Source organism: Manacus candei, unplaced genomic scaffold, assembly GCF_025592945.1.
Source record: "Manacus candei isolate 608988 ecotype Guabito, Panama unplaced genomic scaffold, ASM2559294v1 h1tg000025l, whole genome shotgun sequence".
Lineage (NCBI taxonomy): Eukaryota > Metazoa > Chordata > Aves > Passeriformes > Pipridae > Manacus > Manacus candei.
In genome coordinates, this window is record NW_026138073.1 from 7056339 (window position 1) to 7072442 (window position 16104).

Here is a 16104-nt window from a genome sequence, read left to right on the forward strand (position 1 = left end):
GACCTTTTCACAAGCCTTGCAGTAGGTAACAGTATAATGGAGCAATTGCCAACGAACCAGCAGCTTTCAAAGCAGGAAGGGCTCATTTCCATTTCCCTAAGACAGTTGTGTGTCCAAAGGTGGCAGCTTCTAATCTGATTTCTTGTCTCAGAAGAGCCTGTTTGTTGGATTTTGTGGATATTTAGATTTGCAAGTACTGGAAACAAGAAGTCTGCCAGGAGCAATGACGATCATGCGTGCTGTTTGGAGACACAAAGCTCTTCTGCTCACAACTATTCATGCAGCTGAGGTGTTATAAGCGTTGGTCTTGCTAATCTTTTACTTCAGCTCATGATTCTCACTCCCATTTTATCTTTGTGGATCAGCTTAAAAGTTTGCAGTTGCTGGTGTGATCCCTTTCTTGGGGTGATCAGTTGGCCAGGAAAGCCAAGCAGAACTCAGCGTCGGGATGCTTGGCTGTGTGGGGATGACACTGCGACACACCCTGGGGTAGGATCATGTCAGGCTGGTGTGGAGCGATGGAAGCTGCTGGAGGTTGTTACACAGAGCACGTTGTACAAGAAATGGGGTTGAACACTCAGGCTCATGCTCTGCCAGCCTTTCCCCAAGTCCGAGGCCGGGTGGTGGTCATGCTCCAACAGCACTTGGAGCACTAAGAGACACTTTGCTCCGAAGTGTTTTTAGCTAAAGGACCTTTGCTCCTTGAAAGATAATGCAGATAAAGACATTTTACTCATCTGTTCAGTGAAAATTAGTGCCTACAGGACCTGCTGTATGGAGCAGTTCTTGTGCCAGTTGCAGCCCTTAGTCACTGCTGTGTACTTTTAGCAATACCTTTCCAGGGAACAAGGGTAATTTCTGCTCTACAGCTTTTCTGCTCAACATTACCATTTTATAAGCAGGCTTCTTTATTTGCTTTTGCCCAATTCAGTTTTGTCTCATTTCCTTTGTATTGTAATTAACATGTTCTGAGTTTAAGAGGAAAAATAAATCATCTTGGGGCCATGGCATGTTAACCATAGAGAGGCAAGCTGACAGCCTGCCTGCAGTGCCAGTTCAAGCTGGAATGGGCAGAATGGGCCAGTTTAGGAAGCTAAAGGATACAGGGGAATTTTTCTACAAGTTCTGTTGCTCTGAGGAGTTGGAGGAGACCATCCTTGGTGCTGCAGCCATCTCCAGCAGAAACCTTTTCTCCATGAAAGGAAAGCCTGACCTGGCTGGATGCAGTAACAGGGTCAGTGCTCAGCTCTTGGACTTGCAGTGCAGATTTAATTTAAATGGGGGGGGGGGGGGGAAAGAGGGAAAAAAATTAGTAATAATAAAAGGAACTGTAAGTGCTCAACTATTTAATCAATGCCCCTGAATATTTTCTTTTGCCTGAAGTTCTCTGAGCCAGTTCAGATCTCTGCACATTCTTGGTTTGTCCCACTTGGCTGAGTAATTTGGGGAGGCTCTGAGTGGGAGCTGGGCTTTTTTGTCCCAGCTGAAGATCTCACCCCTGAGATTTTTGAGTGTAATTCCATGTAATGAAAACTAATTTATGAGCCTCAGAAATAATATTTAAGGCATTTGAGGCTGCAGAAAGACTCACAGCTGTAGTTTCTGCATCCTTCTGTGTTCTGTAACCATAGCTAATATTGCCAAAATCAAGGGCTCTGAAATATGTAGTTATCCAAAAGATTGGCAATTCCTGGCTCCTGTGTCTCTTAGTGTCCATTCACCTGGCTGGCATCCCCAGCCCTTGTCAACCCTAGCTGACATCTTCATGCCCTTTGTTATCCCAAGGTTGGCAGTTCTCAGCCTCTTGTCTGGGACTGCTACCCAGAGCTCCATCTGCATTTCAGTCTCCATCTCAATCTGCAGTTTGCAGCCCCAGCTACCTGGACCAGATGGATTCCTCACCAAGAAGCACTGTGTGTTGGGCAAGTTTTATTTGCTTTCGGTGGGGTTTTTTTGGGTCTACAGAAACTAGGTTTTTGAACATCACTCACTTTTTGCAAATGCAGAAGCTGAGAAGTACACTCTCATCCAGTTTACTTGAATTAGAGAGTCATTTGTGACCACCGAATTCCCAAGCAATGGACTTCAAGAGCAGCAGAAGAGATTTGTCAGTGTAGCTCCTTCCCTGCATTTTCTTTTCTAAGGGGAGGGAAACACAGGGGAAAGAGGCTTCAGCATTCCCGTTGAGATAGTGTATTCCTGGAGCTGGCAGTATTCACCTGAGACACACATAAAAGGTGTGAATCGTTCATCTGTCGCGGCCATATGAAAGAAAATGTATTAAAATATGCAGTGACCAAAATGCCACGCTAATAACTCGTATTTCCCAGAATATTTAGCCCTGCTGGTGCACAAACATGCTGCGTCTAAAAACCAGTAGGGAATCATAGCAAACGACTGCAGAAAATAATTAAGAGGGCATTGAAAGCCAGGAGAAAAATGATACGTTGCTCGGAGCCAGCGGATCATTGCGTTAATGGCCCGTGTACCTAAGAAACGGTGCCTGAAGTTTGACAGCAAGTCGAGGTTCGGTCAGCATCAAATGAGATGATAGTTGGGGGAAAGATAATTAGCGTCTTCACACCATTCAATTTGGGCTGTTGGTGCGGAGCCAACTCTTTGAAACACGCACACGCAAGCCAGTGAGGAGGATTGTTGGGGTTTTTTTTCCCCTGTCCCTTTGCCTAAGCAGCCTACAGGATTTATTGATTTGGAAGAGCGGGCTGATTTCCATGTAAATAAACGGGCGGGTGGCCGGGGCCGCGGCGCGCGGTCCGGGTGGGATGCGGTGACTTTGGCTTGCTGACATCATTGCTCATTAACATGCAGGAGAGGAGAGCAATGCAACAGCAGAGCCCCGCGCCGCTCCCGCGCCGCCAATTATTCTCCACGGGCTGCATCGCTCCTCGTTAATGCCTTGCGCTCGGCGAGCAAATTGGACATCCTCTTGCCACCTCCAAGGGTCATTTAGTGAAAGGCAGGCTGGAGGGGGGGAGCTGCTGGATTCATTTGGATTGGGAGCAGAGAGGGGGGCACCCTCCGGAGCTGGATTTCAGAGCGAGGCAATTGAAGCAAAAGCTTAAGACGCGCGGGGCAGGAATGGCACGTTTTTCCACGGCAGGTTTCCTCTGGAGACGTGCCGCGGTCGGTTCGTGCCTCCTCTGAAAGGCTCCGACAAAACCCCGTCTGGCGGCAGGCGCTGGCGGTGGGCTGTGCCGGGGAGCTCGGGATGCTTTATGGCACTGCGGTGCTCCCGCTGGTCCTGGGAGCAGCCCACCAGCCCGGAGCCAAACGGGCACAGCTAGGACAGCTCGGAAACCCGACGGATTCTCTCCCCCTGCACTGTCATTGTCAGTGGGAACAGGTAAGGAAAACTGCCTTTAGACAGCGACTTCAAAGTTGTCGTGGATTTTTAGGAGGGATAGAAAGTAGAACGGAGGAGGAGGAGGAGGAATAAGCAGCATTCCATGGATGCACGCAGCTGCGTGCTAACTTTGCTCGGTGTGCTGGTGGTGGTGAGCTGCGAGGGGCTGCGCTGTTTCTCAAGCCTTTGCTGTTCTCTGTGTTTATTGATGTAAAAGGTTAATTGCTAAATTGCATTTCTGCAGCTGCAGGACATCAGGGAGAAGCGCCAATGCCGCTGCAATGGACTTTGTGTTTTAAAAATAATCAGGAAGGCTCAGCTGGCTCTAATAGGAAATAAAAAAATCCTCCTCTCTCGGTGTTAATTGTACTGCTCTGGTAAATGCAGCTCCTGGAAGCCTGTGTTCTCTGCATATTTTTTGAGCAGACTGTATGCAGGCTGGGGCGTGAATGAGGACGTTGCTGTTCAGATGTTTATTGTGGTGGGTTTGCCTTCCTCAGGATGGAAAGTTTTAAAGTAATAATCTTTCTGCGCTCTTCCTTGTTCATGCCAGAATGCCGAACTATAAACCAACCTAGAACTGCAACCCGGGGGTTACGTTTTGCAGTGCAATCTTTTCAAGTCCAATTTCCTTTTCTTTCCTTGTCCCTTGAAGGAACATTTTAAGCAGATGTGACACAGACGTGACCTGTGACCGTAGAAAGATTTTAATCCAGTTACTCTTTGTTTTCTAGTCATGATTGCTTGGCGTTGCTAAACACGGATTGAATCTTTCCAAGCCGTTGAGGATTAGCGCTGGACAGAAAAATGCCAAAATAATTATTCTCACTAGATGCAGTGTCATCCTTTCAGTTTTAGCTCTCTTATCTTGTAACTTATCTGACTTATTTTCATTCAGTGATTATTTCGCCTACTGTGGGAGCACTTACACGTCTCGCATCACTGCGTTGTGTTTATGAGTGTGCCAGCTTGAGCCTGTGATAAAGATTTGTGAAGTAAAACTATCTGCAGCTAACAAGATTATATTTTGATTTCGTGTTTTAATCTCCTCCCGTTGTGTGTTTTCTGACAGCCAGACTCGGCTTAGCAGAATGACCCAGCCTTGCGCACTTGCTGTTGGCAGCCTGGCTCAGGCTTAGCCGGCACAGGCACGGATCAGGCTGGCAGTGTTTGCTTTCACAAGCAGGTCGATATTGCCTGTCTCAAGGGACGCTGTCTAAGCCTTAACTTTTGAAATAATGACAATTTTTAGCCTAGCTCTTCCTGCTTCTGAGCATTTTGCCTATCCAGCCAGTTTTTTTCCTTTAGGACGTAGTGCCCGGGAGAAGCTGGGATTGCAGCATGTTTACAGCTTCCCATGGTTTCTGCTTGTCATGCTGCAAATACAAACTGATGAAGGCCCTTAAAATAGCACGTACAGCCCCGGGGCAGGTCGCTGGGAACCCGCTTAGCTTAGCCCATCTGGATAGATGGGCTACAAGCCTGGAATGGGATGGGGGAAAGAGAGGGGCAGGAAGATAAATACTGCCTGTGGAGAGCCCAGGGTTATGCAAACTTGAGAAGACAGTGAGGATCCACATGCTGAACAGAGACAGACTTCTCAATAGAGAGATGGGTTTGGATGCAGGGGGAGAGCCCAAATTTTGCTAGAACCCCAGGCTTTTTTTCTTTGTTTAATTAAGAACAAAGCAGAAAGAACCCCCATCTCTGTATCTTGTTAGGCAGAAAAGCCACCCAATAGTATAAGTAAAATCTGGCAAGATAACCCTTGGGGTAGGACAGGACTTTGTCACGCAGACCCATATTGGCTCTCGGATGTGGAGCCCAGAGAGAGAGTTTGGCAGGGTCCTGCTGTGCCTATTCCCCTGCTACCTCCCCTTCCCCATCCCCATCAACCAGGGAACCCATTGGTCTCTGGGGTCCTTTGAGTTGAGGTTGTCCTGCCATGGGGGACACCAAATCCCTCTCCTGGATCTGCCCATTCTGTACCTACTTCTTCCTTTCCAAATCACGAGATTGTTTTCAGCATTGTTTGCCCACCAGCTTCAGGGTTTACTACTGCTGTTATTGAGCCTGTTCTTCTCTTCAGCTTGGAAACTAGTGGTTTGCATTTCTCCGTGACTGGGGAAAAATATGTGGTTGTTATTGTTTCTGTATGCTAAGAGCTGGACCTTTAAGGGGAAAAAAAAAAACTCTAATATAAATATGCTGAGAGTAGTGGTAAGCCTGTGTGCTGGCAGGCTGCCTCTGTCGAGTTGGATGTGATAGAGCAGCCTGTTGGATGTCTTTTCTCCTGGTAGCGTGGCTGGGCAACAGGCTGGGGCTCACTGCAGCTTCTTTTGCCTCTTTTCTTTTACCCACTTGCTTGATCTGCAGCTCACATGGGTGTGTAGCACTTAGCCCACGTCTGTCTAGTCTCTATTATGAAAAAAAAAATACTGAGTCTTCTGCAAAATGTCCTGAGAGCTCCAAGTAGAGAGTTCTTCTGAGAGCTGCTGAGTTATTAATATCCATTAATTTAACCATCTCATCTTTATGCATCGGAATTTTCATGGTTTGTGTCAGGGGTTGCAGCTCATGGGAGCAGCCTGGCAGTGTGGTTCAGGTCAGGAGGGTGTTAAAACACTCTGGGGCTCTTACCCAGCTCATGAGGAGAAACTGGAGCCCAAGCAGGGACCAGTGTTCACTGCAGAGCACTGAGGTGCACCTGGGCTCCCCAAAACACCCTGTGATGCACCCCAGATCCCTCCCTGTGAATTAGCCACAGGTTAGAAAGGTTGGTTGTGCTTGAATTCATGCTGGGGTGTTGCTGCAAGATCTGGCCACAGTTTGGGGCTGTGGTTCTGTGACTCCTTGTTTGCCTAAGAGGGCACCAAGGCAGGCTAGATGAGGAATTTGGGGGTTTGTGCATTGTGTCGTGTTCTGTCCTAATTTCTTGGTCACCTCTGGTGTGCTGATGGTTGTTGACTGCCATGTGGTGCCTCAGACCACAGACAGCAGAATTGGAAGAAGCCTGGAGGCTGCTCTGGGCTGTGCCGTGGGAAAGCAGTGGTTTGGTGACAGGGCAGTGGGGACCCATGGGCAGATGTTCCACTCGTTTCTCAAATGGATGGACCTGATTCACCATGAAGGCAGAGCAACTGGAAAATTCTCAGAGACTGCTTTTGCTCTGATTTGGCTGCAACTGGCAATACTGGGGATGGTTCTTTTTTTCTTTTTCTTAATTAAGCAAGAATAGCTTTTGCAATGGTAAAGAATGAGTTTTAAAAATAAAATTAGTCTCCAACCTGAGACCAAGCATGGACAACATCCATAGGGGAGAATTTTTCCAAGAGTGGAAATGAGGTTTGTCATAAAAGCTTCAGTGTCATCCTGGATGCCTTCCCAACTGCTGCTATTGGCACTGCAGAGGTCAAGGAGGAACTAAAAATAAAACAACTCTGAAAAGTTGGGTTGCCTTGAGCAAATCAAGTGGGTAGAGAAGATGGATAGGGAAGGTGGAGAAGAATCTGACTTGCAACTCCTCCATCCTCTCAGTGTTTCCCCACCTACTGTGGATCTTTACAGAGATGGGTGGCTATACGTGCTTCCCTATGGCCATAGGTGTGTGGGGGACTTCCATCTGTAGGATGCAACCAGTTTGCTTGCTGGATTATTTCTCTCTTCCTTGGTTTCCTGGCATTGCTGTTCTGCCTGCTCTGTTGCTGCTACCTGATGTTGATCTTTCAAGCCAGCTGTTCCCACAGCATGTTGTGTCAAGTCAGTGTTGGCCTCCCTTGACTGTCCTTGCAGGCCACCAAGGGCACCTTATCCTCAGACTTTGAATTGCTGCTACTGTAGGTACCCGTGTCTAATTCACTCCTCCTCCTGCACCCCAGCTGGGTGGGTAAAAGCTTTCACTAAGCTTCCTTTTCAACCCAGGCAGCACAAAGTCTTTGCAGTTCATTCCCACTGATAGTTGGGGGCTTTTTTCAGCTGAAGTGACTGGAAGAGCTGGGAAGCTGCAGAAATTTTTTTGTCCAGAGAGACTCTGCTTTATCACTGAGGTCCGTGGGACCTGTGGCCATGGGCAGCAGATACTGGGGGCTGCTGGGAGAATTTGGTTCAAAATACAGTGTTACAGATGTTGGAGAAAGAGTCAGAAATTCAACCCAAACTCTGTTTTGAACACAAAAGCTCAAAGGCTCCTCTGATGGAGCTGACGTTCAGGGATTTGGTGGGGAAGCCATGGCTGGATGGTGCCTGTACTGAAGAAAAGCTGCTGGGCTCTGCCTATGGCAGTGAAGGACTATGTTAATTTTTCCGTTTAGGTAAATGTTTACCCTGCCTGTGGGGTCTGGAGAAATGGGTCTGTGTAGCTGAAGCTCACTCGGAATGGGAAGATGCCTCATTAGCTCTCAAATGAGGGGAGGAGGTAACAGACAGGGATATTATATTAAGATGCCCTTGTTAGGAGACTCAGGGGTCACATGAGCTGCCCCAAATCCTCAACCTCTCCCTTTTCCGAGAAATCTTGTGATTTTTGATTTACTGACTGGCTGATCCAAAAGCCTCATTGCAATCAGAATGATGGCACAAGGCTGGAAAGAAATCAGACTGCTGTGTGTCTTAAGCCAAATGGGAAGGGAATTGCCCATCTACATTTACACACCCCATCCTAACCTGAGCTGACAATTGCTTTTTGAGGGATTCCGGATCTTGCATGTTAATGTGTGCACAAATGCATGCAAATCCTATCTGAGGGAGCACAGCAGAAGCATTGCATGGCCCGGCAAGGCCATGGCATTCTTGCTTCTTGCTTTGTCTGGAGACTGAGCTGCTCCCTGATACAGCCCATTTATTTCCATCCCAGAAGAAACAAGTGAGAAGCAGAGATAAGCAGGGCTGGTGGGTGATAAGGGCTGTTTACCGAGTTCCTCCTTTGTCCAAGAGGAATTTTAACATTTCTGCCACAATTTTAAACTCTGCCTTCATTCTTGCTGTTGTCAGGAAGGGGTTGAGCTCTTGTGCTGCCCTTCCTCGGAATATCTGCGGGTCCCAGCCCGGGCAGGCTTTGCCTTGGTGCTGTTTGCTGCCCTAGGTTCTCCATGCCCGCTCACCAAGCTGGAAGAAAAGAGCCCTGCAGCAAGGAGCTTTTCCTACAGGCAGGGTTGTGCTGCCCTCACAACCCTGGGGAGTTCTGTCCTGCCTGTGCCAGCCCAGACCCCAAAACACGCAGGCTATTTACTGGGAGAAGTCAGCTTACACACTTCTTTTACTGGAGCTACACACTGTTTGCAAGGACCCCCTTTGCCTTGGCTTCAGGCTGTCCCCCATCCCTGTTCCCCAGCTTTTTAGCTCTGTTTCTGCTTTCCCAGTTTGGAGTCTGCAGGTTTTTCACAGCAGGGAGACCTTATCTCTCTTCAGAAAGCTGGGGTCATGCTCACAGCTCTCTCCAGAGCCTCTTGCACAGCATTAGTGTTTTCAGTGTGGTTTAGCTTATTGTTGGTGCCATCGCTGTAATGAAAGGGCTGTGGGAGACTCCAGAGATGGCAGAGGCTGTGCTTTGCTAACCACGGCGCACAAGGGACTGTCTCGTCCCAGAGACCTCAGGGGTCAATTGGGTTCACATAGAGCTGTATGTGGGTGGACTCAGGCTGGAAGCATGCTTCTGCATCCCAAGTGAGAGGGACTTGGGAACCAGGTTCTCTGATTGATGGGTTGGGTCCTGTTTGCTTCAGATTTCCTGTTCTCATCCGTAGAGAGAAAAGGCCTGATGGTGCATCTATTTGCAGTGTCCCCCTGCACCAGTGTGTGGGTGGGGATATGACTGGGGATGGGGGTTAGAGCCTCCTCTGGGAGAGGACTGGCCACTGTGCCAAGAGCAGCACGTAAAAGCAGCCAATGCAAAATAAAGCACATCCATCTTGTAACTTCATCACATGAAGCGCTGGCCTTGAGGAGAAGAAATTTTTCAGTCTGTTTTTGAGCCATTGCTGCTTTGTACCATGTGAAGTCAATTCAAGGCAGGCTCCTTTCCAGCTAAATCTGACACCAGGAAATGTTCTTTTTCTCCCCATTTGCTTCCCGCCGTCCTGGCCCCGCTACAGGACAGCTCTGTGTGCAGCTCCGTGCCGAGCAGCCCTGCCGATGCTCCCCAGCCCGTGCCTCCCGCAGCAGCCTGGCTGTTGGCTGGCTCCTGCTCTTCTTTCCTCCCTTCTTTCCTGCTTAACAGCTCCTTTATTTACCCTCCATGCCTAAAGCCAGTCGTGCTGTCAGCTCTCTTTGCTTCGTTGGGAAACACAACTTAATTGGTTTCTCCTCACCCCCTCTCAGCTCCTGGAATGAAGCGATGCTTCAGGATGTCCCCAGCTTTTAGTAACACGTCTGACATATCTCCAGCCTTTTGTCCTCCCTGATGTTGGAGATCTTTCTGAGTCACTTCCCTGAGACAAGCTTGCAGACCTTTCTCTGGGATGAGAGCAGGATGGAAAGGCACAAGAACGAAGCTGGGATTTCCAGACAGTGATTGGCGTTAATTTATCTGTGCTTAAAGAACACCTGCCCACGTTCTTCTCGAGTTGTGTGAGGTTGCACAGGCAGCAGAAGTTGCTATTGCTGAAGCTTTGGTGGTGGTGAGGTAAGGCTTGTGTCTGGCCAGAGCCAAGCTAATGGGTTTCCCTTTGCAGGAGGTGCCACCCCACCTGGGCTGCAGGGCCCTGTCTGTGGTAACGTGTGTGGCACACCGAGCATCTCCAGGCTTTGTTGCTCATCCCGCATTAATAACTAATGAGCTGTTGCTGATGGGAGCAGGCAGGCTGCCAGCCAAGGCTCTGCTCCTCTCCAACACCCACCAGCTCTCCTCTGTGGTATCAGCACCCACAGCACATTGTCACTCTGGTCACTGCACGCGTGGTTGGGTGCTGACACGTGCATCGTCTCACTTTGTGCCGCTCCACTGCGAGTGGGGAGGGAAATACTGGGTTTTTTTCAATTTCATCTCACATTTGAAATGTACATTTTTATATTAAATTTTTACTACAGGGAATTATTTTTAATTATAGTGAGCTGGAAGGGGATAAAATAAAGTTGAGTAAGTGAGACATATGTGAAGAAGTCATGGAAACCTGATCATAGAAGTGGAAAGACACTCCTAGGACACTGGGTATTGTTCCCATGAAACAACATATCCTAATGTAAAGAAAATTGTAATTAAAGCTGTTAATCTTCTGCTTTTAACGAGGGGAAAGGAAGGGAACTGAACATCTCAAAGGCAAGATCTTGAATTTTGTACAGTTTGCCCAGGGAGGGTGACAGAAACCCCATGTCTGGAAATGATCGAGTTTTAATGGTGCAAAGTTGTCCTGGCTTGGGGACATCACTGCTGAGTAGACAGACTACCTGTGTCATTTTCATCCTTTGTTTTTCTGACCAGGGAAGCCACTCACCAGAAATACCTCCTTGCCTGGGATGCAGGAGGGAGGGTGGGGTAAATCAGCTTCCTGACCCGGTTCTGAAGCTCCTGGCTGAATGTGGGGTGAGCTGTGGGCTGGTGGTGGGAATGAATGACCTCTGGGGTCTACTTGATCATACATCTCACCTATTCACTTTTTGACACTGTTATTTCAAGTCCTGATTTATCTCGTTTATTAAAAGCCAAGACCTCTGATACTCTCCTGCCATCTCTCATCTCCTGGACAGGATGTGTCTAGACGGGAAGAAGGCAGAAACCTGCACGCTGGCTTTTTCCACTTAGGAGTGCTTATGCTCCCAGCATTGCCACTATCCAAGCATGGACTGTTGGGTTTGTCCCCCTTTGGAGCTCGTGATCGATGTCCTGAAAGTTAAAATTTGGCTAAGGAGTCCTAAACTCCATTAGAATAACTATCTCTAATGCCAAATCTGGGGCTCTGGAGATATGAATTATTTTTAACATCTTGTTACCTATTGAGCTGCTTCTTAATCATATACTGAAATGAGGTGGAAACAGCAATGAGAGCAGTGGCTTTGCTGAGGCAGAGCGCCCTTCCACGGTAGCTGATTAATTAAAGTATTCACATGAAATGGTACCTTGATTATTTTTTAAGGAAACAGCCAGAGGCGATGCCAAGACTCTCCGACTGGACGCAAACCAGACGCTGGGGTGTGTGGGGGTCGCTGTGTGGTTTAGATCTGATGAAAGGCAGGAAATGGGAAAATCTGGCAAATCTCCCTGGCTTGACTTAACGGAGCCTCTTGACTTTTGCTGGAGTGCATTTTTTGTGCTGTAATGGCCAAATGGAAATTTAGACTTGAAGCTGGATCCGAGTGCTGGTATGCTTAGCTGGCTTGTACAGAGTGGTGAAAAAGAAGGAAAGGTGTTTGAAAATTCCAGCCCCTGGGTTTAACTGTTTTTTCCCTCTGAATTCCTTTGTTTTACGTTAGAGCAGAGAAACCTGCAATGGCAGCGTTAACTTTTCCCTTGCTTTTTGTGTGGTACCTTATTATTTCTGAGATGTCTCCCTTCTGCTACCCAAGTGAAATCTTATCTCATTCCTCAGAAGTCAGTGGCGCTTCATTAGTGCAAATTAATTCAGAATCCTGTGTGGTTGCTTTAAAATAGACACCATTGACCCAGCCTGTGGAAGAGCATTGAGTTTTCAGAAATAGAAGCCAATTTATCAGCATTCCCTTTAACCTCTTTTTCTTTGTCGGGGGATGTTTTCAGCCAGGTTTGTCCTTCGCTGTTACCCTGGCAAAGGGGTGTGATGATTAGAGGGATGGAACACCTGTCCTATGAGGAGAGGCTGAGACAACTGGAATTGTTCAGCCTTGAGAAGAGAAGGCTGGGGTGACCTTATTAGTACCTTATCAGCCTTTTAGTACTTGAAGGGGGGCCTACAGGAAGGCTGGAGAGGGACTTTTTACAAGAGCATGTAGTGATAGGACAAGGGGGAATGGATTTAAACTGAAACAGAGTAGATTTAGATTGGATATTAGGAAGAAGTTCTTTACTGTGAGAGTGGTGAGGCCCTGGCACAGGTTGCCCATAGAACTTGTGGATGCCCCATCCCTGTAAGTGTTCAAGTCCAGACTGGATGGAGCTCTGAGCATCCTGGTCTAGTGGAAGGTGTCTCTGCCCATGGAAGGGAGTGTTGGATCTAGATGATCTCTAAGGTTCCTTCTGACCCAGACCATTCTGTGATTCTGTGATTCTGTGTTGTCCTTGCAGCCCTGCAGATAAATGCTCAGATTCAAGCCTGTGAAGAAAATCTCACAGACCACAAGCTGCAGGAACAACAGCCCCTTAAAAGAAGTGTTAAGAATAAGTGATATTTGCAGTGAACTAATCTAATGTCTGTTCAATTGCAACCTGTGGGCTGTTCTTTCATTTCTTCTTGTGCTTTCCTCCCTATTCTGCTGAGCTGCAGCAAGTGCTGCCGAGCAGGGTGGTTAAGATTCCATTGTAGTGTGACTGTGGTTTTTGTAGCCTCCCTTAATTTAATTTAGCTTTATATGTTCAGACTATAATCAATTTTTATGCTACTTTAATAAGCAAATTTATGCTATCAGCATGCTAAAGGGACTTGTCATTCACAGCTTCCCAGTCAATCAACCATTTTCCGTATTAGTGAAGTGCTCAGCTGTCCTAAATTCAGTAACAACTCTGCAATTACAGCTGGCATGTCAACCTGAACCAGGCGTGTGCATGACCCTTGCCTGTGCTGGCCCCTGGAAATGCTCCTCGTGGTGCAGTAAAGGGACAAGCAATTGCATATCCCAAAACATTGGGCAGTCTGACTCAGCTGGATTGCCAAGTGTTGTTACAGCAAGTATGGACTTTTATTTCCTCCCTGTAAGAGACAAATCCCGCATTTGGAAATGCCTGAGCATAAGAAAGGGTTGAGTTTAGTCTCTGCAGGCCAGTGACTGGCAGGAATCGCTTTGCTTTCTTATTTAAAGTGCAGCTCACTGAGGCATCTCCTTTTTTTCCTCTCCCCTCCTCTTGCAGGAAGATTTGCCTTCACTGTAAGTGCTCCCAGGAAGAGCACATCGTAACAGTTATGCCTCTGGAGATGGAGAAGACGGTCACGAAGCTCATGTTTGACTTCCAGAGGAATTCCACTTCTGACGACGACTCAGGCTGTGCCTTGGAGGAGTACGCGTGGGTCCCGCCCGGCCTGAAGCCCGAGCAGGTAACGATGACACCACCCAGTTACCAGAAAATAATTGTTCTAATATGTTCTTTGGAAATAGTTTTCCTGATTTTTCTTCTAGGGGCGCAGGCATGTGGCTGTTTCTGGTGCACTAGAGATACTCGCAGAGACAGATCTGGTCTGAATGCACAAATGGAGCAAAATACACATGTGATCCTTGCAAGGACCTGTGGTTTTCTGCATCTGTAGATGTAATTGGCAACTGAGAGAGGGGAAACAAAATACTTCCAGGGTGGGATTTGTTGTGGTTGTGCAAGGGAAAAGATACAGACATATCTACTTATGTTTCATTGGGAAAAAAACGATGGGACTCCAGTGTTCCCCAGGGACTCAGTGCTTGTGTTCTGCCCTCCTGGATTGCTCTGCGGTAAGTCCAGGGCAGACAGTCAAAGCTGGTAGATTACTCTGAAAAATGGGCCAAAGGCTTTGTGGTTTGGGTTTTTCAAGCATGATGTTTGTGCCTTACTGGAAGGAATAGCTCAAATAAAGCTCAAGTCTCTCGATGCAGGAATTGAGCAGGATGGATTAGACCTCAGCGTGCTGGGTGTGTGGAACAGGCATTGATTCTATTCCTTCCAGTGTACATGATTCCTTTGGTTTTTATGCTAGTCTTCTATGTGTTCAACTCAGAACTTAATTTGCAGAGGAGATTGCAAAATGAGCTTAGCCTTGATAATTGCTATGGCAATCATTTTAAATTGTGTAAGGAGGCTGGGAGAGGGTGGAAAGCTTTCATTCTTACTGTTGTAGTTGCTGTCCTTAAATACTGTGTTTTCATGAGCTTTTATTCAGACCGGCTTAGGCATTTCCTGAAATATTTTGGCACTACCCGTAGGCTGTAAATATTATCTGTCTGATTAGAGAAAATCCAGTTGTTTGGTGGTTTGGGGGGTTTTTTTCTTGTCTTTATAAGCCTCGCTCAGCCTTAGCTTGAAACTCCACAGCACCGTGTGTTTCATTTGGTGCCATCCAACCGTGCAAATCAGGCAGCAGCCTTGTTTTCTGTCACCTTCCTTATGTTAGAGGCTCCTTTTGTGCCTCCCAGGAGGCACAAGACATGGTGTGTGGACAAGTGCAGATGGTCCTGAACTAGCTCTGCTGGTCCTTCATGCTGTGGGGACCTGAACCAGTTGAATTTGAGGAGTCCTGTTGAAGGATCAGACCCAAGGTGGTGCCACCTGCTCTCTGCACTGTTTTCTGTCCAGGCGTGACAGTGGCTTCTGGAGCCCAAGCTGGCCCATGCTCCTGTTGTTTTGAGTGGAAATACAGGTATTTAGTGACAGGTGGCACCTGACCAGGTAGATATGGTGTCTAATAAGTACAGCATGGCATGGACAGCGATTGAAACCCACTTTGAGCATGGTGGTGACATATTCCAGAAGACCTGTGTGCTTCTTTGATACTTCAGGTGCTCTTTAAGAACTCCTGTGCTATCAGGGAGTTTGGGATGCTCAAGAGAAAATAGAAATCCATTAGCTCTATCAGTAGCTACTGACATCTCATGCATTACCCAGGTTAATGTACTTTTAGGTTCTTCCAGCATCTATTTCTTGCAGAAGTCACAGTGCTCCTCAATACGAACACTCGTTTTCTCATTATGCTCCTCGGTCTGCATTACTGGGCCTCTTAGCAGATTTGCCACTTCAGGCCTGTCTCTAATCACCATGGAGATGAAGAGCAGCCGTAAGCGGAGCCAGAGACAGGCACTGAAATCCTTCCAGCAGAGCTCATTCACCAGCCCTTCCATGAGTTTTCATATGTGAGATGAGCCACTAAGGAGACAAAAGCGAGGTGTGACTTCCCTGGGCTGTGCAAGAGCCAGGTGTGACTTCTCTGGGCTATGCAAGAGCCACACTGCGGGGCTGGGATTTGTCCCTTGGTGAAGAGCAGCACCCTGAATTTCATAGAATCGTAGAATGGTTTGGGTTGGAAAGGACCTTTAAAGGATCATCTGGTTCCAACCCTCCCTGCCATGAGCAGGGATGCCACCCACTAGATCAGGTTGCTCAAAGCCACGTCCAGCCTGGCCTTCAGCACTTCCAGGCATACAGAATTTCTCCAGGAGTTATCATGTGGCTGGGGTATCACAGGGCTGGGAGTGTCCCAGTGTGCAGGAAGGGTCATTTGCTTCCTGAGGGGTAGGAGATACCTCTGCAGTGACTCTCTGGAGTTGGGCAAGGCTGCAGACAGACCTGTGGCTTTTTGGTCAGTGAGTCAGGTGTGTGCACGTGATGTGGAGCCCCTGCAATGTTATGTCTGCCATGGAGCAGCTGGTGGGCTCCACTCTGGCTGAGGACGCTGATGTCAGTCTGGGCTGAAAATACAGATTTGCAGGCAGAGAATTCTGCCTTCTGCTGTTTCGCTGTCGTATTTTTTTGACGTGAAACAGATGAAATGAAACAACTTTTTCTGCAATATTCTACTTTATTAAAACCTCTACACAGCATATGAACTGGGGAGGTAAGTGTTCCCCTGAAAGACTAATGCAGTTTTCTTATTATACTTGGACGACAGCCTTCCTACCTCACTATTCTTGGGAGACAGTGTTCACATCTCACTCAACGC

At 47.6% G+C, this 16104-nt stretch overlaps 1 protein-coding gene across 4 annotated transcripts in view; it reads left to right on the plus strand.

The window, feature by feature from the left end:
• PRICKLE2 (prickle planar cell polarity protein 2) overlaps positions 1-16104 on the plus strand; it is a 104716-nt gene that overhangs the window by 59327 nt on the left and 29285 nt on the right. For 3 of the 4 annotated variants that reach the window (XM_051788789.1, XM_051788792.1, XM_051788791.1), the window contains one exon: positions 13335-13518. In XM_051788789.1, coding sequence (XP_051644749.1) covers positions 13335-13518 — 184 coding nt within the window. Of the gene's footprint in view, positions 1-2670; positions 3365-13334; positions 13519-16104 lie in introns of those variants that run through there. The other variant, XM_051788790.1, reaches the window with a different exon arrangement.